A 23,577-nucleotide genomic window follows, 5' to 3' on the forward strand; every position below is an offset into this window, starting at 1 on the left:
GCCTGCGGGAGCACAGATAGCACTCTCTATAGACCTACAATGTGCAGCTGGGAAAAGAAAGTGACCCCCAAAAGTGCTAAGATGCTCCCTGAAACCATGTGTCTCATGCAGTGATGTCTTCTATGTCGCTTCCTTTCCCTCTCCAGCATTCTCGGCATGCATCTTTTTGGGTGCAAGTTTAGCTTGAAAACTGATACGGGGGACACAGTTCCAGACAGAAAGAATTTTGATTCCTTGCTCTGGGCCATTGTGACCGTGTTTCAGGTAAGATCTGGGACCACTGATGAGTTTTATTCTCTACCAAGCAGACAAATGTTGTTGCTTTTCAAAAAACGTCATTCACAGCATCACAGAGTTAACTGGACAAACTTACCATGAAAGAGGTTTGTTTCGGTTCTTCCCAATGAATCGACTGGTCTCAGGCTAGCTCTAAGTGGGCAAATGCCCTTGTCACAAAACCCACCACTATGTCGATCTCGCTTCTTAGCAAAGGCCAAAGCCTGAGAAGGAATAGAGATTGAGCAGCACTTTCATATCATTACACTTGTGCAAATAACAGATTTTCTCAGTTCAGTTTTGATTAAACTAAAAAGTAGGAAAAAAATTCTGGTCGCTCAAAAACACTTTGACCCAAAACAAAACATTTTGTTACATTCAGGGGTTTTTTAACCTTTGCTTTTTCCTTATATCTGGAAAAATCAAGATAAAATTTGAAACAAAGAGATAGAATGTTTTGACTTCGGGGGAATTTTTTTCCCCCAGACTGAAACATTTCAGCAGATTCAACATGAATGCATTAAATGTTTCAGTTGACCCAAATCTGCATTTTTTGGGGCCAAAATTCACGAAATTTTGCCCAGCTGCAATCATTACACAATTCAGGTTGAAACATATCGGTCATTTTGAAGGAGGTTTCTAAAACCATTCAGTGCTGTACCTGTTCCATGAATAGACAGAAGACTTCTGTCTCCAAGGATACCAATCCAACACCTTCCTCCAGCACTGAAATTCACTTTTTAAAAATACCGTGTTTTAGAATTGGGGGACGAACAGACTGTCTCAGGTCAATCTAGCTCAGCAAATTTTGTAGGTGCTGGCTACACAAACAGTGGAGTTGGGATGAGGATTGCTGGACTGGTAAAGACTGTGACACAAAAGAAAAGCAAGGCAGAGGACTGGAAAATCTCTATGTAAACTTGCCGACTTTCCTGTGTAGACAAGATCTAAGGTATCATTAGAATGACTCATATATTTCATAACAGAGCAATGAAGCAACTTATTCCAGGAAGGTATTTCTCCGTAACATTAGCTGTCTTTCCGCTTAAGAAATGAGCCCTTAGAATGCGAAGCAGAGTGAGTATATTAAAGGCCCCCTTACAACCACCAACAGACATAAACTGGGTATAGTGGAGGAGAGCTTAGGAATGTTAAGCAGGATTTCTAGGTACAGGACAGGTGCACCTCATTAAATGAGTGGCAGTCCATGTGCAAACTGATCCAAACTCTCCATAATGCAGAATGTTACCTCTCCCCTATATAAACAAAGACAGATTTTAATTCACTGCGAGGGGAAACTGACAGCACTTCCATGAGGTTCCTACTGTTGTAATAGCGGCTCATGTATTTATTTTTAACATTCAAAGTCATGTGTGTAAATAGATTCAGTGTGATGCACAAGGACATAACCTTACGGGGAGGCACAGGGCTAATGGGAGGCACAGGACTAAATGCAGCCGACTATATTTTCCCACCCCCAGATGCCGCCAACTTGTTGTTCCTGTTTTATAGCAGTGCTAGAGGACATCTTCATAGTAGAGTCTGGATTAACGAAGGGCAAGAAACCATCCTCTTTCTTTCTTTTCTTTTTTTTTTTTAAATCCCTGGGTTTTTCAGCTATGGAAACATTGGCAGGCTAGGAATATCTTAAGTGAATCTTATGAAGGCTCCTTGGACTAGTCTTTTCAAAGGAAATATGTTTTCCTGCCAGTTTATCTTTTTTCCACCCAACAAGCACTTGTTTCCTTTCCTGAGTTTCTGGAGATCCCTCGTATCAATGACTGTGAGGAAAACCTGGGTTTTTTTCCCAACGTCAGTTAACTCATAATGAGAAAAAATGTTCTGATTAAAGGAAAGCATGGCCCTGAAAAAGTGTGACCTTCTCTTGATACAAAACTGGTGCCATCGCAGGCCTGTCAACTGGTAGCCGATCACCAGAGTACATGTAATCATTTGGGAACTTCCCCACCAAACAGTAGAACTCGCAGCTTGTGCAGCTGATAGGTTACCAGAGTGGGGATTTGAACTAGCAACCCTTGTGGGTCATAAGGCTACTAGGCAAGCTGAACGAGGAGCCAGGGCAGAAGAGTATCCCAAAAAGAAGCCGCAGCTTGCAGAACTATCTCAGGTGCTGAGATCTAAATAAAGAGATCCTTTGCTGTCTCATCTGATTAGATCTCTAGCCGGTCAGAAAGGAGAGCGGGTGCTGCCTCTGTAAAGGAGGAAGGGATAAATCAGTGATTCAATGTGCATTTTAAACCAGCTGCTCCCGGCGAGCAGTGAGGAGTAATCGGAAAGTCTTTCCTTCCCACTCCATGCAGATCCTCACCCAGGAAGACTGGAACGTGGTGCTCTATAATGGCATGGCATCCACCTCCTCGTGGGCGGCACTCTACTTCGTGGCCCTGATGACCTTTGGCAACTACGTGCTCTTCAACCTCCTAGTTGCCATCCTGGTAGAAGGCTTCCAAGCAGAGGTAAGGAGGCTTAGCAAAGCAATGGGGCAGGGAACTGGCAGCTGCACGTAGGAAATGGGTGAGGGGGTCAGCCTCATGGCCTCTTCATCAGTAGGGAAATAGCACCTTATCTCTAAACAACCCTCCAAGGACCACAGCAGTACCTGGCCCCCCAGACCCTCCAGTAAAGCCCACCAGCTGGAACAAGATAGGACACTGGTAATCCAGTGCTCATGGGGGAAAGGGCCAAATTGAATTAAGCCTGGTCTACACTTCAAAGTTGGTGTTGCTGTATCAGCTAGTTAGTGGTGGGGGCAGTTACTGACATAAATAGGTCGGCATAAGTCCTAGTGTGGATGCAGTTATACGATGGATGCAGTTATAAGCAGAGTAGGAGTGATAAAGCTTGTGATGAGGTGCCCTTGTGATGCCTGTCTAGCTCTGATGGTTCCATTCTAGAGAGGATGATCCAGTGGTTAGAGCACTTGCCTGGCATTCACAAGACCACGCTCCACCAGGTTTCCGGTGTGACCCTGGGCAAGTTGCTATGGGTATGTCTCCAGTTTGTGCTGGAGATGTAAACTGAATCATCCTGAGCGTGGTCCCAGCTGAGACTTGAGGCACGGACTTGGGTGACTGGATGCTTGCACCACTGTGACTATGCTTCTGGTTTGAGCGTGCTAATGTGGGTATGTCCTCTTGCTGGAATGTACACCTGCCGCTCCTGCACAGACGTGTCTACACTAGGAGCTGGGGATGTAGATTCCCAGCTTGAGGAGATATACTCGTGCTAACTCTCACTCACTGAGCTAGCGTGCTAATAATAGGATGTGCCCAGTGGGATGGGCTCACCGCTCTGAGTACGAACCTATGGTCTCTGGCAGCAAGTACTGGGGTCAGAACCACTGGTCTGACCCCATATGGCTGTTCTTATGTACCACCACCTGAAAATGAGTGCTATAACAGTATATGTGGCCAGGGGCCTGGGTAATGTCCAATCGCCTTATCTTGGGTAAGGAAGATTAAAGAAATGACTATTTCTCAGTCTGCTTTGAGACGTTCCCAAGTGTCAATCCTGGAACCCGCTGACCTATTCTGCCCTTCTCCGTTTTTTCCTTTGGAGCAGGACAGATCCATATGTAGCATGGAGTTTTAAATGAGAATTATGATCCCATTTCTGGTTTAATATATTATCCAGAAGCTTTTGTGAAGTCAGTAGGGCACGGACATGATTTTGAGACTCACCTAAAATCATCCAGCCTCAGTTCAAGTTGAAAATAATGATCCAAAACGCTTGAATCACATTTTTGGATTTTTTTTGTATCCCAAGGCATGCAAGAACAGAGAGGCTGCTCAGCGTTTTGGAATATCGAACCAGCGCTAAGCCCATGGGAACTCAGAAACAAAATGAGGAAGGGTTTCAATTTTCATTCTCTAAATTCCCAGGGTGTGGAGAGGAAAGAAAATCTTTTATTTATTTCAGAGTAGCAGCCGTGTTAGTCTGTATCCACAAAAAGAACAGGAGGACTTGTGGCACCTTAGAGACTAACCAATTTTTTTGAGCATAAGCTTTCATGAGCTACAGCTCACTTCATCGGTTGCATAGAATGGAACATATAGTTAGATAGATAGATATACAGATAAGTTGGAAGTTACCAACAGACTCCAAGGAGAAACTGCTGAGCTTGAATTAATATGCAAACTAGATACCATTAACTTGGGTTTGAATAGAGACTGGGAGTGGCTGGGTCATTACACCTATTGAATCTATTTCCTTAAGTTAAGTATCCTCACATCTTCTTGTCAACTGTCTAAATGGGCCATCTTGATTATCACTACAAAAGTTTTTTTCTCTTGCTGATAATAGCTCATCTTAACTAATTAGCCTCTCACCGTTTGTATGGTAACTTCCAACTTATCTGTATGTGTATGTGTGTGTGTGTGTGTGTATATATATATATATATACACCTCTTACTATATGTTCGATTCTATGCATCCAATGAAGTGGGCTGTAGCCCACGAAAGCTTGTGCTCTAATACATTTGTTAGTCTCTAAGGTGCCACAAGTCCTCCTGTTCTTTTTATTTATTTGTTAATTATTTTTGATAGCTTTTCACCTTGTCCCCAGAAATCTCATCGTTTTCATATTTTTTCTGCTTACATTGCATTACATTACACCGAGACAACACTGCGGTTCACTGTGAAGTACCACTGAAATATGCATGCACCAGAAACACCCTTCTCCTCAAATTTCACAACTACATTTTCCCCCTTTAAGGTGGTCTGCATGGTTTCCATTATTAAAAAGTCCGTTCCCAGCTTCCCGATAAGTACCAGAACAGGCAAATGAACAGAAACAGCTAGTTTGAAAATCTTATCTTCATTGTTTATTCCCAGACTCTCAAAGCGGCTTTCTCAGGATCACAGATCTGTGTGATACATGCACTTTGCCAGGGATGCTACAACTCTTCACATCCTTGCCTCTTAGCAGAACTGGCATGATCCTGCTTCTATTGAAGCCTGTGGAAATTCTGCCACAGACTTTCGCAGAAGCAAGATCAGCCCCCAAAGAAGGAATCACCAGGGTTCATGGAGAATCTGGGCAGGCTGTGCTGTGCGGCGGGGTGGCAGCTGGCTGGAGTTTTGCTCTGCGGTGCTAGTTGTCTTCAAAATCCCACATGCTGTGCAGAAAGCTGGATCCAAAGCCTCTTGGAAAGTGCCTGGACTCTGGTACAGCCGGCTGGCAAGTCTGAGGCCGGTTCATTTACATTTTAAAGTGGTAGCTTTTCATGAATTAAACATAAAAATGAGTAACCCATCAATGCAATAACCCTGGTGGTGGTGATTTTTATATTGAACTCCCTTCATTTGAAGCCGTTCCCCATGTCATCAGTTTTCAGTGTGCTGCAGATTTTTGCACTAGCCGCTACATCATAGAAGTAGTCAGTTGAAAAGGGTTTGAAAACTCGCATCTGATCGGGACAGTTCGAGTTCTGGGCACCTTAAAAAGGTGGGGAAGGCAGTCTGAGATAATTGGCTGAACACATTAGCTGCATACTACTGCTAAAATGATCCACGGTGACATAGTTAACAACACTGGTCACTAAACGTTCATGATGAGCTTTCAGAGATACCAGCCAAATAGAAATGAATGAAAGTTTCAATTTAGACTTCCCCATAGCTTGTATGTGTTTTGAGGTGGGAGTGTAATATATGAAAAGGAACTGGGTACCTAGATTGTAAGTTCTTTGGGGCAGAGATTATTTTTGTTCTGTTCGTACAGGACTTACCACAGTGGACCCATAGATGATGTGGGAATACAAATAATAATACTATTATGTGTGTGTATCACAGCCCACGGTTAGATGGAATCAGAATAGCTCAAATGTGTGTCATAGGCCCTGTATTGCTAATGAGAATCTCATTGAACTCAAGAGGCAGGGACTGTTCTTTTTTGGAGCTGAAGGATCTAAGTTTTATCTTTTTGCTTCTACCACCAAGTCCTACGCCGCTATAAATGTGTTACGATGGGTAGAATTTGAGTAATATGTGTTTGTTTGCCTTTGCCCAAATCATTCTTCACCTTGGTTCATCCCTCCAAAGTTGCCCGTATTTCATGACTCTTGCTGCTTTTGAAGCTCCTGTCTCTCGGGGTCCACTAGTGTGTCTCACACCTCCCGGCCCTCAGAGAAAATCCTTTAGGATATTATAAAAACGCTGAATGTGCGTGCCAGCCATGTACGCTGGGGAAGGGCCACCAGTATCAGCCTTTTGATCTTCAGCAGGTTCCAGAGATAGGAGGTCATAAACATTCCAGATGAAGCACACAGGCTGTGCCAAAAGTTAACAGCTAATTGAAATCCAGGAGTCCGCTGCGCAGGCCTCCTTTCTGTTCTGCCTGGGCTGTAGAGTAGATGCAGCTGTTTGATGTTGCCAGGCAGACCCAGCCAGTCCTACTTTGCACTTTTCCCCTGTTTTTTTTTCTAAGTGTAAGTCCACATTCATGCTCTGTTCCTTGCCCAATCAGCTTTATCGGCTACACTATTGCTGTTTCATTTGCACCCTTTAATCCCTGGGTGCTGGGCCCCAGCTCCCCTTTGATAAGAAACTTGTCTTTAAATATGTTGTCATTGACAAAAACAAACAATGGAAGTGGGGGGGGGGAGGAATGGGCCATGGGCCATGAATTATTCACTAGCTAGTCTTGGTGTGTGTGTGAGGGGGTGCAGAAATCAGTGCTTTTGTTATCCACTCTGTCTAGATACATTTTTAACTGTCTCGGGGAATTTATAATACTTCTGCTTATTCCAAGCTGTTTCATTCAGTAAGAGAGAGCAAGCAGAGAGAAATCATATTTGCCTCATTTATTTTTCTGTGATGACTTCAGTGAACAAATAATGATGCATTAAGTGAGTCTGGTAAGGGTACCAGCCAAATGCCTGGCGGTAAAGAGAGTGTTCTGGTTTGTAACTTAGAGTTAAGCTAAAGGATAGTCCCCTTCTCCCTTGGATTATAGTTGGTCGGCTCTCTAAAGCTTCCTTCACATGCCCATGGCTCCAGACAAGTCCATCCCCACTTCAAATATCTTTTCTGGTTTCCCCTTACCTCCTGAAGCAAATGTAACCACCTTCCCCTTTTCTGCAAAGCCCTACACAATCGATCTCCTACATAGAATCATAGAAGTGTAGGGCTGGAAGGGATCTCAGTAGGTCATCTAGTCCAGTCCCCTGCACTCAAGGCAGGACTAAGTGATATATAATACTGTACATATAATGCTCTGGCTCTTGCCTCTATTCATTTGTCCCCTCAGCATGACCGACAACCACCTTGGTTTACCATCTTGTGTTCTTACTACCAAATAGAACGCATGTTTACACACTGGCTCTCTGTCCCCCTTTAATAGCTGAAATACTATGAGCCCAGACTGCAGTGGACTAACAGCTACCGTGTCTTCTAGCTCAGGTAGTCGAAACTCATATTTTTTAGCTCCAGAGGTCACAGGTTGAATCCTTGCTGTGGAAATAATGTTTGTTGCAAAAGCCACCCTGGCCTTTCCACAATGTCCTGTCTCCTGCTTGTTCTCTAAACGGCTGAATCATGTGCTACTATGAAGACAGAAATTGGTAGCCGTGTGCGATATTCTCGATAAATATGTAATTACAGTCTTCATAAAATGGACCCTGTTTTCTTGCTAGTGTTTAATGGCTCCTTTTGGAGCTGGTACAGACTGTGATTTAAACGTGTAAGAGACAGTTTTTAAAGCCTGCATCAGAACAGCCTAACCACCCCAGGAATTAAATTTGTAGCATGCATTTTTCTTTCTGGTTTCCTTCTTTAGGAGCCTTGGCAAAGCTTATGGCTAGAGGCTTGTCAATTGTCTCTTAGCAAGTACAGTATGCACTAGAGAAATCCCACCAGAGCCATATTTCAGCCATGAGGCCTTGTATCAAACTGCGTGCTAATAAATGAATAACTTAGCTCTAGTTTTTATACAGCAAAGACCGGCAAATCTTCCTTGGCTGCAACTCGCAGGAAGAAGCATTCAGCAGAGCTGAGGATTTTTTATTTTCCTGTGGCTTTATTCTTTGATTTGTTGACTAGCTGTTGATGCCAAAATATGAAAAATCTTTTAAACAGCAATCCTCACAAAGTCATATACTACAGAGGAACTTGTCTGAAGTCTTTTGCCTTGCTCTTCTTCTTTGACACTACGTGTGAGTATGATCAGAAAGGTGGTTATGTACAAATGGGCCTTTCTTAGTCATCCGATCACTCCAAGTCACGTGGGCTGACTTTACTGATAGAATTGGGGGGGGGGTTTGCTATTGTTGGCCCTCCCCTACAGCTAAAGGAGCAAGCTGGGTTCTGTTCTATCCTATGCGTCATTGACAAAATTGCCAGCTGACTTTGATTGGGGGACTCCTTTACTGATGATGCTGTCAGAGGCTTGATCTTCAGATCTTGACTTATGAATGGTGCAAATTTGACAGGGACATCAAAGGAAGAGAATAGACATGGAAATCCACAAGGTCAGGCATAGTATAGAGCATCCCTGACTTGCATGTATGACTGCAGAATGATGAGCTAAAGGGCAAAACTTATGCTTGTGTAGCTGAGTCACGCGGAGGTTCCAGATTGACTGATTGGAAAACTATCTCAAATCTGCTGTACGACGCCACCCAGAGCTTCCAGAATTATGCAGATCTAACAGCTACTGTATGTTAATTCTTCATCCGTGAAACAAAAAAGATGAACAAAGAAACTCAATCCCCTCTCTTAATAAATAATCATTTCTTTGGCTGCACCACTTAGCAACACACTGCCAAAGAAATTAAATTCATCACCACCTTGGGGAGAGCAGTGTGTGTCTATTAAGACCATGGTGGGTTTGTACAGGCACCAATTAAGAAACTGTGCTCCTTATAAAGACCAATTTGCACAACTTCTCTGTAGCCTTGATGGATCAGTTGGACAGCTTGCCAGAGCAGTTCTGTCCTGCTGACCACACACAAAATGAAATTGTTCAGGAGAACTTTACAAGACAAGCATTTGTACTCCAGCCTTTTAAATGAATTTAGCTTAGTCTTTTTGGTAGCGTACCTGGATGTATGAAAGCAAAGAACCAGTGTTCAAATCCGGTAAAGACATTTCAAAGAGGATTGTGAGGCTGAGGGTTCGGCTTTGGCATGCCAAACCTCTCAGCAACATAATCTTCTGGTTGCTGGTCAGGGCCCTGTGTGTCAAAAGAATTAAAGGTCTTCTCCCAAATCCCAAACTCACTGTCACCATTGGCCCTCCTGTTGGCAGTCTAGAAGGAGACGCTAGAGACTGAATCCGCCGTGAAGACTGAATTATTCCTCCCTGCTAGAGACGGTCCATGATGGGGTAGCGTGTGCGTGTGTGTCCGTTCACCACTTGTGTTGTATCACTTCTGTGGATCCCGAAGTGTCTAATCTGGGGTCTGTTCATGACTGTATTGGGGAGGATGTACCAAAGCACTCAGTATTAGCCTAACTGCTCCCACTGAACTCAATGGTGAAACTTCCATCCACTTCAACGGTCACAGAGCTGGGCCAATGCTGAGGTGCAACTCACCAGCCGCTGTAACTTGGCACATGTCCCCGGGGTCCTCTGGGGTTAGGGTGACCAGATGTCCCAATTTCATAGGGACAGTCCTGATATTTGGGGCTTTGCCTTATATAGATGCCTATTACCTTCTCCCACCCCCACCCCCATCCCGATTTTTCACACGTGCTGTCTGGTCACCCTATCTGGTGGAGCGCTCCGTGGAGCTACGACCTTCTACCAGCTGAGTTTCAGCCCTGAGAGCATCTGAAAATCCCACCTTACATGTTTTGGTAATAAATGATTTTTCATTTGTTTCCTGCAAGGATCGCATGGTTCTCCATGTGGTGTTTGTATAATATTCCAGTATAGAGACTTCTAACAAGAAGCAACATGACTAGACAGAATTGTTAACTAGGCCCCCTGAATGAGATGCACCATAGGCACGAAAGATGTTACGGCATGAAGGTTAAAGACAAGACTATTTTCCAAACCACTGGGGAGCCCAGCGTGATTCACAGAGATAAGACTGACAGCACAGAGATGAAAATCACCGACTGCTGCTCAGAGGTGTCCCCACGAGGCACAGACCCCCTGCTCTCCAGCATGAAATGCTGTGATCTGTATTTGTTTGCTGAAGATATTGAGGCATGAGTCAGCCAACAAACTAGCTGTCATTAAATACGGATCTTTAAAAAAAATATAGGCAGATGTTTTGGAAGGAGAGAGTGTTTTAACTGCACAGCCTGAGTGGAAATAACCTGGAGGGAGGTGGTTACTCAGTTGTCATAAAGCCACCAAGTCTTAAGTCTCCAGCTGTGGCCATCTTCACTTTCAACCCTCTCTCTTTGTCTTCAAGCCACGTCTGCTGACTTTACTGACATAAATAAGCTCCCAGTACTATCTCAGCCCTGCAGAGCAGGTGCAGTTATGGAAGAGCAGGTGCAGTTCTATTCTACCTCATCCTACAATGCTGCCCAGTGACTTCTGATTGCAGAATCTTTATCATAGAATCATAGAACATCAGGGTTGGAAGGGACCTCAGGAGGTCATCTAGTCCAACCCCCTGCTCAGAAGCAGGACCCATCCCCAATTAAATCATCCCAGCCAGGGCTTTGTCAAGCCTGACCTTAAAAACTTCTAAGGAAGGAGATTCCTTTATAACGAGGCAGGATGAAAGACAGGGCAGGGCTTGATTTTTCAGATCCCGGGTTGAGTTTTTCAGTACTGGTAGCTAGAAAAATATCCTTTTGACACCTAAACCCAGCAGCTTGTGAGTTGGGATCATGGAGAGAGGATAGATACGGAACCCCGTGATGCCAGTTTTTCTTAGTCCCGTCTCTGGTAACAACGCTTTCACGTTTTGCAGTGGGACCCATTGTTCAGTTAGGTTAGACACTGAGGTGAATGCAGCAGCATTGGCAGAAGCTATATCTTGTATAAGGGCGTTCCCATACACATCATAATGCTTAGCGCATATAGTGTGACCGTGCCCAAAGGCCCCAATTAAGATCAGGCACCACTGTACAAATACAGTCAAAGAGAGAGTCCCTGCCCCAGCTTTCAAAACACTTTACAAACCTTACTTGATTAATACCCGCAACAGGTAAGTATCATGGTCCCCATTTTACAATGAAAAATACAACAGCTGCAAACACCGAGTTAGGGAAAGTGAGGTACAGCAGGGTTGAGAGATTTGCCAGTGGTCACTCAAACAAGTCAGTGTTGGAGCTAGAACCTGAAGCATACTCTTGCATGTCCCAGGCTATGCTCAACCCACGAGATGACATGGCCCCTCTGATGGGATGAAGTGAAGATGGGATGGGATGGGCAGCCATTGGTCTGGCATTAGTAACTTAAATGGATCCAGGGAATTTTATTCAAAAAGGTCTCTTTCTTGGTCAAGAGCAAAACACTAATCAAACATTAAATTCCCCCATCCCTTCCATGCAGGGTGACGCCAACAGGTCGGACACAGATGAGGACAAGACATCTGCCAACTTCGATGAGGATTTTGAGAAGCTGAGAGACCTCCGCGCAACAGGTAGGAATAAGCTTGAATTTCCTTCTGCGGTGTGCATAGCTATGCTATAACTCTGTTTCCAGAGGCCTTGTAGAATGGTTTAGGTGAGTGTTTCCCACATGGTGGGTCCCAACCCACCAGGAGGCCTGGTGGCATTCCCTCTCCCCAACTACCCTCCTCTCTGGTGCTCTGACATCCCCAGGCAGAGGCATGGCGGGGTGGGATCTCCGTGGCAAGTGCAGTGCGAAGGAAGCTGCTGAGCCAGCGAGCAGACAGTAAGCCTGGTAGTGATTGCAGCCCAGCTGCGGGGAGAGAGGGGCTGGCTGGGGCACAGAAGGGGGTGGGCTGGGGGGAGCTAACTAGGGGGCTTGGGCTTGGGACTAAGGGGCTGGGGAGGGGAAGGAGCAGGTGCAATGGATCCCCAAAAGAGACAAAATACAACTTAGTGAAAAGTTTGGGAACTACCGGGGCAGTACATTTCATGTGGTGACTCACCTGGCTGCTATGCTTGCGGGGCAGTAGTTTTGCATTTTCAACTAGTCAAAAAGTATTTCGAATATGAAAAAGACTTTCCAGTCTGAACAAATACGAAGAGAGAACGTGTGTTGCTTTTCAATATATCCTTGCCTCAGATATTAAACTGTATTGGCTATTTGGTCACATTACATCTCATCCCCTTTTAATTTTCAGGGTGGGGTTTTCTTAAAATTTTAAAGTGTCTTTTGGGCCTGTAGCCAAAATTCATTTGACTCAGTGAAATGACAGTCATCTGGTGACCAAATGGAATTAATTGCAGATAGAAACAGGAGTATTTTAATGGTTGGGGTCACCAGTTGAGGGAGCTGGAGCAATACTAGGTGATTTAACTGCCCAGTCATTCAGCTCAACTGGAAAATTCCAAATATCGGGTTATCAAATTCATCTTCACTGCAGACGGTTGGCCAACAAACCATAGGCTGAAATTCCTTTGTATAAGCTGTTTGCAGAACCACTTCGAATAACAGGCCCATTCCAGGGCGGGAAGGAAATTGCCACTTATTCTCAGGAAGTTCACAAATAGAGAACAGGGCTGAACTCTCAGAATAAACTATGGACAAGGAATAGCTTGACCATTTCCAGTCTCCATAAACCTCCTAAATGCCAAGATGTGTACAAACAACATACGGGCATTAATGATCCCATTACAAACCCATTGGCCTGTAAAATGTGTATAGACAGAAGGATCTTGTGTGGTTCAGATTAGCAGATTTGGGGCTTCCACCCCTTGAAGTGATTGGCAAAGCTTCTATGGATTTCCGTGGTTTATGGACAGGCTTTGTGCATCAGCAAATAAGCAAACTGATGCTAAAAATACAAGGGCACGGCATGACAAAAGCCGGCATCAGAGGAGAATTAGCCGGGGTAATAAAACCCTTGGCTTTCTCCGTACAGTGGAGGCGGAATCATTTCCTGAACTACCTGTACAAGTGTAAAATTATTCTTCTCTCCTACATATGGCAGATGGTCTCATCCTCTCCCCTCCCCCAGGCGGCAGATTCTGCAATCATTAAACCAAAATCCACTGAGCCAACATAAATTAAGATTTGCTCTCGACTCCAGACCTTGTCTTTGAATCTAGGCTTTTGATGACAGAGTATTACTGCACTCAGCAGTGCAGAAGGAGTTTTGTTCTGTAGATTCTTGTTTATCTTCATCGTGAACACTGTTGCTGCAATTTTTAACGAGTATATTATGTTGCTTTCTGAAAAGATCTGATGCTGTGTGGCCGTGACAGCCCCTATGTCTCAAGGAGAAGTCCATTTTCCCTTGCCTTAGAGCTGAAACAATGTGGTGTAACTGCTCCCTTTCTTTTTATTAACTAGAAGCAATTATCAGGGAAAAGTAGTTCATTAGGTTATTCTGTTGTGCTTCTATAGATGTATGCATGTTTAGGAACCCTTCGCATTTCCTGTCCCTGGAATGGATGACTAACGATCACAGTGTACGTTTGTACAGTGCCTTCCGCCCCAAAGGAATCCAAAGCACTTTACAAATCATTTAATCTCTGCACCACAGGAAGAGAAGAATAATTTATCCAGATTGCAATTTGGTGAACACATGAGGACTAACAGCCGTTTCTCTTAGGGTGAAAATAATAGCCATACAATCTGCAACTCCAATCCTGATTGCTGCTGAGCACCCACAACTCCTTGTGTAGTCCGGGATGAGTTTCTAACTCAGCAAATGCTGATGACCTAGTGGCTAGAGCACTGGACTGGAACTCAGGACACCTGGGTCCGATTGCTGTCTCTGCTGCTATCCAACTAGGTTACCTTGGACAAGTCACTTCGCCTCACCATGCCTCAATTTCCTCCATCTGTTAAGTGGGGATAATGATACCAACCCCTTTTTAAAGCAGTTTGAGATCTAGGGAAGAGCTAGGGGTTATTATTAAGATTGGGCCTTCTGAATGCTCCTGACCTTGGCCTTCTATCTCCTATGAAAGACCCACCTGGCATTGATGGCACCAAGGAGTTTCCATCTGCTCTTCCTGTTCAGTGAAGTCAATAGGAGATAAATGTGGGTTGCCTGTTTTAAAAGTGCTGATTGCAGTCCCCAGCTAAGCTCCTGAGCAGAACCCTAACTGCAGCTCGCCTTCTTTCCAGAGATGAAGATGTACTCCCTTGCCATCACCCCAAACGGTCACGTGGAGGGCAGGGGGAGCGTACCCCCTCCCATCATCATGCGCACTGCTGCTACTCCCATGCCAACACCCAAGTGCTCGCCGCACATGGATTCGGTGCACACCTTCGTGGACTCAAGGAGAGGGAGCAATGCTTCAGTGGATCCCCTGAGCTATGATCAAAAGTCCTTGGTATGTTACCAGTATTGGCAGTTTCCCCCTATTCTCTGCCTTTTATATGTAATAACACAGAGGGGGAGATAAATGTATAATCTTATAGGCAGGGCTGGTAGCGCTGCCTGTGATTAAGGTTGCCCAATATTTCCCATTATAAAACCCTGTTTTCAATTGCATATAACTTTGAAAAAAAACTAACCCTTTGGGCTGATCTTTTCCATGCTGTGTGTGTGCCTCAGGCAGAATTGTTCTGCGAAATTGCAGCCAAAATAGTTTAGCAATTTCTTAGAGTGAGGCTGGGGAAAAATACATGATTTCTTCCCATGTTAAAAAATCTCAGGTGATCTTTTCTTTGACCAGCTTTAGTGTCCCCATGCTTTGGAGCTAGGACTTGAAATTTGGCAGGGGGTGGGTCAGGGATATGCCCTTTGCCATCCTTGTGAAAAGGCTGTCCCATGGACAACAACCTCCTGGTAGCCCTGATTCATCCACAGAACAGGTCCAGCCTGCGCACTGAATGAGGCAGGAGTCCTGTGGGGAAAAATACTATGTGATTATGTAATTAAAGACAGTATCGTAATGCATACACAAAGAGACATAGTTAAGGTTGCACACTGGCAATCTTCATCTCGGCATTTACTAATTTTTGAGTACTTGACTTTGCAACCTTTAATGCTCTTTTAACATTTTGGGTGGGTGGGTTTGGTAACATATCTAGGTTGTGTAAGGAGCTGATCACAAATTGGAATTGCCATACTGTAGTAAATTCTCACATTTCTATTCAGACAAAAAGTCAAAATATCTAAACCTATTGCAGAATGTGAAAAATTTGGATTTGGAAATGTCATAATGTTTTGTTTCAGGTAGACATTAATCTCTGCACGGCCTGACCTGTCACGGTGTTTGATGGGATTTATAGTTCTGGGTCCCTCAGTCCCCATTCTCCCCAATTGGCCCAGCTCTGTGGTTGGACTACATCTCCTGTGATACATCCTGGTGACTTCCTATCCCATGATGCACTGCGACTCAGCCGTAATTTTTTCTACCCTGGGTTGGGTGGTGGAAATGAAGTGATCGGTGGGAAGGTGAGATCAGGCAGCAGGGGGCATGATGAAATAGGGCAGGATGGTCATAACAGTGGATTCAGGCTGTGGAGAAGCAGTGGGGAATCCAGAGTTGCAGGCTGGACTGACAGGTGCAGAGCTCGATAGTGTGTGGTCTGTCATCAGGAGGGCTGATGTGGCAGGGAATGCCTAGAGCAGTCAAGATGAGTTGCTGGTTCTGTAGTCACTGGAGAAACTAGGGTCTGAGGACTTTGCTGCCTCATCCGCAGAAGGCTTAAGGAAGAAGAGGTTACTGGGTGCTGCACAGTTGGGGGACAGGGACTCAGTGCCCCTGAATGGTTTCCCTTGGTTACGATGGAGGTGTCAGGAGAGGGGGTGAGCTGGCTCAACTGACTGGAAGCAGGCAGTCCCAGACATTACACCTGGGCACAGTCTTCGAGAGGTTTCATTTGGCTTTTGCACAGGCAAACCACTGTGGTAAGAAACACGTTCTTCCTGGAACTGCACAGCCCCCGGGTGCCTTGGAGATGAGCCAAGCATCTCCTGTCAGGCAGGACTAATGGGCGGTGGCTCTGCAGGGCCCTAATTCCTTGTGGCGTTTTAATGATTGGCTAGATCTCAGGAGGCCGGAATAAACCATCTTGGAATGACTGCGAAGGAATCTGAATGCTTGTTCACCCCTCGCGCGGCTGCTCTGCTCCTGTTTATTATACCCAGCCCCTTATTGAGGGGAACAGACAGAAACCAAGAGCTGAAATCATGGATTATCCTTAGGGAATAACCATCTGAGGGGAGAGAGATGGCTGGAATTACTGAACAGACAGTAGATTTTGTTACACTCACAGCAGGGCAGTGCTGGGGGGAAGGACTGAAAATAGAAGGACCAGAGTTAATGGACAAAAACGGGTTTGCATCTCTGCTTATCTGCCCTGTTTTTCACTATGTAGCTTCAATATCATGCTGACATCAAAGCAGTGGAGCATGAATGCACTTCATGCAGCGTACTGAGGTAGAACCGTTATCACCTTTGGTAAGCTGCCTAGCCAAGGTAATGCTTCTGAAAAGAAAAACAAGATGACTCTATCGTTTATCTTGGGTTTAGATGGGATTGCTGGCTCATGGCTCGAATCAGGGCACAAGCAGCCACCCAATGGAACAGCACTGAGATGAACCTTAATCAAAACCAATGAGAATGCTTAAAGCAGTCAGCTCTGTTTCTGTGCTGGAAGGAAAATGTTAAGAGAAAAGGAGATTTCTTTCTAGGCTTTGCTGCTCTGACCTTGAACACTTCCGTACCAGGAACTATTCAGCAATGCAAATTGCAGTTACAAAATAATCACCACCAAACATTTGTTTGCAGGGGTGGGACAGGAATCCATTTGAGGACATATTTAAGGAAAAATAAGACTATTGTCTGGGTAAAATTTTCAAAAGCACTTAGATGCCCAAGACCCACTGGAAGCCAATGTGATTTAGACATTTGTTAGTGTCTAAGGTGCCACAAGTCCTCCTTTTCTTTTTGCGAATACAGACTAACACGGCTGCTACTCTGAAACTAAATCACTTAGGTGTTTAAAAAAATATTGCCCAGTGGGAACAGAGTCTTAGGGCTGGACACATTTTTGCTGCCAGAGTGGTGTAAAGGGATCTTAGTTAGTGTTAATGAGAGGCAGGCCCTTAGGAACCGGTTGTGTGATTTTTACCGTGACACACAAGAATGTATCTCCAGTGACTGACCCCAGCCCTGCCATCCAGTTGGTGTGGAGCAGTGTCACAGTATAAAAGGGCCTATAAAAGGGCACTGTGACCCCAAGAGAGGATTCCATAAAATCCTCCTTGGCTGGGCTCCTCCACTTGCTGTGAGATTCATGGATCTGGAGCAGATGTGGAGCCAGCCTTGAGTTTTCATTAGTTGTGCCAAGTTTACATGGGGAATATGTTTTAAGACAGGTGGTGTGCTACTGTACGGCACTGACTCAGGTATGTGGACTCAGACCCCAGGCCATAGTGCACTGAGTGTAATTGAGCGGGGGGGAATCAATAGCTTTTGTGAGCATTGTAATTCTGGAAAAGGGGAAGTCCTATGAAAGCCTTCTTGGAGCCTTTGTAATGTGGCTGGCACGCACAGGCAGGACCCTGTGTGCTTAAAACTTACATGGGATTCAAGAATCCTGCACTGAGAGAGGTTCTAGCCATGCTGAGGGTGCACTTTAAAGGGACGCCTTCGATGTGGGTTCACCTGGGTACCCAGGTATGAGGGAGTCAAGGAGATGAGAGAGTTGCGGAAAAGCGCTCAACTGGAACACCAGCGTTCCCAGTGTGGGGCCCCTGTCCAGCAGCATGAATTTACCTGCCTTAGCCCTTAACAACACCTGCAATGTTCCCTGTCTGTTCTTCTTAACTGAATGACTGTCTTGTCCCTGGAGCCACCTAGCAGTTTGTGCCATAACTTCTGGGCTAAATTCCTTTCCCTCTGAGCTATTTCCTTCCCTCTTCTGGTTGAGGGTGAAATCTCACATGTTTTTCCCATCTCTCAGTCCAGCCTCCGCAGCTCGCCATGTGCGAACTGGGGACCCAACAGCAACTGGGGAAGCCGACGCTCAAGCTGGAACAGCCTCGGAAGGGCCCCAAGCCTCAAGAAGAAGAACCAGTCTGGGGAAAGAGAGTCCTTGCTCTCTGGGGAGGGGAAAGGGAGCACGGATGATGACTCCGATGATGCCAAGTCCAGCACTGTCAGCAGAGCCACCCTGCACCGCCGGGCAGAGTCCCTGGATTACAGAAGCTCCTTGGACTTGCCTGAGCTTCTCCAGCTCCCCACCATGCGCCACTCCCTCAGCATCAACCCCCTGGCCGTGCTGCCCGCAGAGTACCAGGACTGCAATGGCAAAATGGTGCATGTGCCCAGCGAGTTCTTCCTGCGCATCGACAGCCACAAGGACGACCCCTTGGACTATGATGACGACATGGACGACGTAAGTTGCCCTGGGGATCGGGCAGCTCTGGGGGTAAGGGAGCCTTTCCCCTGTAAGGTGCTTGTTCAAATCTCGGGCAGAGTTGTTGCCACCTACTGGTTGGTGTAGATGAAAGAGTCCAGTTCCTAGTGAATTGGCATCCACTTCCCAAAGAGTTTTGTTTGCGAATAGGGGGGTTCTGTTACTGTCTGATCTATAGGCAAGGTGAAGTGTCCGGGTGATGGGCACCCACCTTTGTGAACTACAGTCCCTGGCTGTGGTTGACACCCATCTCCGGGATGCCCTCCCAAACATTATTTGTTGTGATCTCAACCAAATTTCACCCTAGGCACCCTCTGTCACAGGCTTGCTAGAAATGCAGAACCTGGTCCCCTAGGCTCCCTTGAAAGCCTGGGGCCTCTCCCTTGGGCTTGCTGTCAATTTTAGGCCCTTCCCCCAGGCTTCCTGTGAAACATGGGTCCTTTCCCAGGCATGTTCTGAAATGTGGAGCCCTTTCCCTCTGGGCTTGCCCCAATCTACCCATTCACCTTGAAATAGAGGGGAAAAACCCCCTTTCCTCTGGGCTCAGTCAGCCACACAGACCCTTCTCTAGGCTCAGTGCAGTGTGAGGCTGTTGGCTCCCTGTGGAACACTGCTTTCCCCCTCCCCAGCTCAGTCCCATATGCAGAGCCCCCCTGGGTTTGCCCTGAACCACTCGCAAACTTTGGCCACCTTACAGCGAGTTTGGGCTCTCCAGGGAAGCGTCACACATCTCAGTGTACAGTCCCCTCGTGCACAGCCCTCATTTTCCCGGGTTCTCTGCACCGCGAGCACTATCTTGGCTGTCAGCTCTTCTGGACCTGCAGTATCTGTTCTTCCAACTTCCAGAAAGTTCCACCTTCCAAGGAAAGAGGAAGTGACGTGTGGCATGTCCTGGCTTGGTGGGTCACCCAGAGCAGCTTGCAATGCCCTTTGCAAGAGCAGCATTAACCCAGTTGCTCTCCAGCACCAAACTGAGAGCCTTGGACATTGTTAACCCTCCACTGTGACCTCTCCAGGGCCTGATTCCTGTTTCAGGGACTTTGCTCCAGAGCTTCTGTGAAGGGAGGCTAAAGCTCAAAGGATTCCAGTCACTGCTGACACCCGGGTTGAGTTTTCAGATTGGAGTCACAACGCTGCAGTCAGCCTCATCTCCGAAAGAGAAAAACTAGCCTCATGTCAGCCAGCATGGAGGGTCAGCACATAAACCGGTGTCGATGTAATTACAGTGACGCGGTTAGGTCACTTAGGCACAACATTTTGGTATTGCAAAAAACAAAACAGGATTTTCAATACCTCTGAATAGGGGAGTTTACACCGATGCTCAAAAAATTCATAGACCCCAGGCAATTAAATTAATTAATTAATAAGCACTTAGTGCAATGCCTTGAAGCTTGGAAGTCCCTCAATCCTTATGTCTGGTGGGAAAATAAAGACACAAAATATGACTGGATTGGTTTCAAGTGCAGCAAGCAACCCCCCGCCCCCGGCTCCCGCTCACTTTGGGGGGAGTTTTGAGGGAGTAAGGACTTCAAGGTTTGGCCATGTATGTAGGGTTCATGGAAGCTTCCTTTCCTCGGGGGAGAAGGAGAGTTAGATCTTTACCATCCTGCATCAGTCCAAATCCCAGCCGCTGGTCTGAGCATCAGATTGCCCTGTAACAAGGCTTCCATTCTACCTTTGGCTGCACTTATACAGTACATCCCATGTTGTGTGGCTCTTCTTCACTTCCCTGTGAGCCTGATGGGAGGGTAGGAAAGATGGTGTTCTGGATAGGGCATTGGACTGGGACAGGGGGAAATCTGAGCACAATTCCTGGTGTAGCCACAGGCTCCATATGGACCTCTGGCACATCACTTTACTGTGATGATGGGGGCCATATAAGGACACAGATAGGTCTTCATTTTCACAGCCAAATTCTAACACCGCCTTTTCCAGAAACCACCTATAGAGCAAAGAATTCAGAGGGTCGCTTGAGAAGGGCAGAGGGACCCCGTGGGCTAATGAGCCAGGAAAACTAAAGAAAGGAGCAATTTCTTTGTTCTCTCCAGAGTTACTGCTACAGGATTCGTAAAGCCCTGGAGCCCTACAAACCGGAGTGGTGCAAGAATCATGAAGACTGGTCCCTCTACTTGTTTTCTCCTCAGAATCGGTAAGAAACCCCAGTTCACCAAGTGGGCTGGCAGCTGAAAACTGGGGCTTGGGAGAAGCTCATTCCATTGGGCAGGAATGGAATTCCATTGCCTTTTACCACAGGAGGGGCTGTTCCAGACTCCAGTTTTAGTCAGCCCTTCAGTAGGCAAAACTCTTCTGTGGGGAAGATCTGAGTAAGGACATCCGAAGTCAGCCTCTTGTCTGAGTAATGTTTCTGTGATAGGCAGAATCACTGGACAGGGCCGTCGACACCTTGGCAGGAAGCTGAGGTGACTTATTAATAATAATTAATTATTATTATTGTTGTTTCTTGTTTATTTCATTGATAATTAGTGCAGCAAACTGTGCACAGGTCCTATCTCAGCACCCTGAGATAGTTACCATTGAAGGTTTTAAAGGAGTCTCTCAGGAAAGGAAATGCCAGTCAGAGGGGTGAGTTCCAAGCTTGCTGACCCAGACTGGCTTCTGGCCATGACCTCTTCCTTTCTGCCCCTTTTCCCCCAGGATTCGAGCGATGTGCCAGAAGGTTATAGCCCACAAGATGTTTGACCATGTGGTTCTGGTCTTCATCTTTCTCAACTGCATCACCATTGCACTGGAGAGGCCCGATATTGACCCCCACAGCATGGTGAGCATCCCCCCATCCCTTTTCCTGCACCCACAATAACTTTTCCCCAGCCACATCGGGGAAGGAACCTGTGGGATGGAGGATGCTGGGTTTCTGCTGTTTAAATGACTTGCCTCCTGCTGTTGATTTCTATTTTACAGGAGAGGATATTTCTGAGTGTCTCCAATTACATCTTCACTGCAATCTTTGTTGTTGAGATGATGGTGAAGGTAATTATGTGTCTCCACTAAACCTGCCAACCCACAATGAGGGCTGGCCTCTGTGGTCTGAGAGCTAAGATGAGCTGTATTTCACTGCACGTCAGTGTCTGTCATGTACAGCAAAAAAGCAAAAGGCATGAGGCCACAACTTAAATATCTTTCTCCTACTGGTTCTAGGTGGTGGCCCTTGGCTTCTTCTCTGGGGAAAATACCTATCTCCAAAGCAGCTGGAATGTCCTGGATGGGGTCCTGGTCTTTGTATCCATCATTGATATTATCGTCTCCATGGCGTCAGCAGGCGGGGCTAAGATTTTGGGTATCCTTCGAGTCTTAAGATTGCTGCGGACCTTGAGGCCTCTCCGGTACTTTCACACTGGGCAAAATGGATGTGTGGGGTTTGGGCTTGTCTTCATGGCAAGCTATTAGGCGTCAAGCCGTGGTGTGAATCTACAGTGGAAGTCCCAGCATACAGCTTGGCTACTGATACTTGAAAGCATAGTCAGCTGAGCCCCATTCCAGGACTTGTTGTTGCAGTGTCCACCTGGGACGTTACTGTGCAGCTAGCTGGTGTGCAGTAGATTCACACCTGGACTTGCCGCATAGTAACTTGCCATGCAGGTGAGCCCTTCGTTTTGTTTTGATGAATCATGGAGTTTGAAGGGAAAGACTTGATTCCTTAAGCTACTGAAACTCTTCTGAAGTAAAATATCCTCTTGAAGCTAGCACTCATATAGCAAGTTTCATCCATAGACCTCAAAGCACTTCACAAAGGTGGTGAACATTGTTCCTCCTTTACAGGTGGGGAAAATGAGGCATGGGTTGATGAAGTGACTTACCCACAAACAATAGGCCTTGCCTCCTGAGTCCCACTGGGACACACTAAAAATACTGAATTGTTTCAGTGCATTGCATGCAGAGTGTCAACGGGAATCGTCGTGATCGCGCATCTCACTGTATGGCACCCTTGCAAATTCATGATGGAAATGCTCTGACAGAACAAAGCTGATAATGATAGGAAAACTAATGGTTCTTTACTGGGCCATAAAAAATAATTCTCACCACAGGTGAGTGTTAACGGAAGTTGGCAACACTGATGGTTGTGAATCTGTTCTGGGATGGAAAAACAAGTAATTGCTCTAGTAGAAGGTTCTTCCAAGTTGTAAAATGTCGGTCACATTTCTGGATTAACACCAAGACAGGACCCTTCTCTGTTTCAACATCAGAGTCGAAGAAGTTATGAAAAGGGCAAGGTTGCGTTTTCATGAAGATTTCCAGGCCAGCTTTGCAGTCTCCAGCCTGGTGTACACACGGGGTTGAACCAATTTAGCTAACGGTATAATTTAAGCCACTTTAGTTAAACTGGTACAACTTCCTGTGTGGACTCTTGTATTGCTGTGAGCTTGGCTTTGATCTGTTTATCTTGCATTGATCAATTTACAGACCTAAGTTAACCCAGTATAACCAGTCTGAAACCAATATGAGTGGGTCTGCACAGTAATTTAACTAATTTGTTTTTTAAACCAATTTAAAATAAGCCAGTGTAGACAAGCCCTCAGCAGTGATGGAGAAATATCTGAGCTTTCAGTTGCTTATTATCAGACGTGACTGAACGTGAACACCAAATGGGTTTCGGTCCATCTGTTGTGTGCATACTCTCAGCACCTGTAAGGAAGACCAAAGTGACTGGTACTTTGTCTTCACCACTATCTAGAAGAGCTGATCTGGTTTGGGGCAGGAAGTGTTATCGGACTCGCACAGTGTGTATGATGAATGCCTTCCTCACGCTGCATTTTAATCATAATTTTACATATCAGGCTGGCTCCCTAATCAAAGTGACATGTTACACTGCACAACCTTACAGCCATTCCCAAGGGAGAAGGT

At 45.8% G+C, this 23,577-nt stretch overlaps 1 protein-coding gene across 1 annotated transcript in view; it reads left to right on the top strand.

Moving 5' to 3' along the window:
* Window positions 1-23,577, top strand: part of CACNA1H (calcium voltage-gated channel subunit alpha1 H) — a 479,184-nt gene that overhangs the window by 395,927 nt on the left and 59,680 nt on the right. Inside the window, exons 13-21 of the mRNA XM_084642056.1 lie at window positions 147-264; window positions 2,598-2,753; window positions 11,752-11,842; window positions 14,467-14,675; window positions 18,262-18,696; window positions 20,766-20,866; window positions 21,373-21,496; window positions 21,637-21,705; window positions 21,874-22,058. Of these exons, the coding sequence (XP_084498182.1) occupies window positions 147-264; window positions 2,598-2,753; window positions 11,752-11,842; window positions 14,467-14,675; window positions 18,262-18,696; window positions 20,766-20,866; window positions 21,373-21,496; window positions 21,637-21,705; window positions 21,874-22,058 (1,488 nt within the window). The remainder of the gene's footprint in view (window positions 1-146; window positions 265-2,597; window positions 2,754-11,751; window positions 11,843-14,466; window positions 14,676-18,261; window positions 18,697-20,765; window positions 20,867-21,372; window positions 21,497-21,636; window positions 21,706-21,873; window positions 22,059-23,577) is intronic.

This window comes from Lepidochelys olivacea (genome assembly GCF_965140295.1).
Source record: "Lepidochelys olivacea isolate rLepOli2 genome assembly, chromosome: 10".
Classification (NCBI taxonomy): domain Eukaryota; kingdom Metazoa; phylum Chordata; order Testudines; family Cheloniidae; genus Lepidochelys; species Lepidochelys olivacea.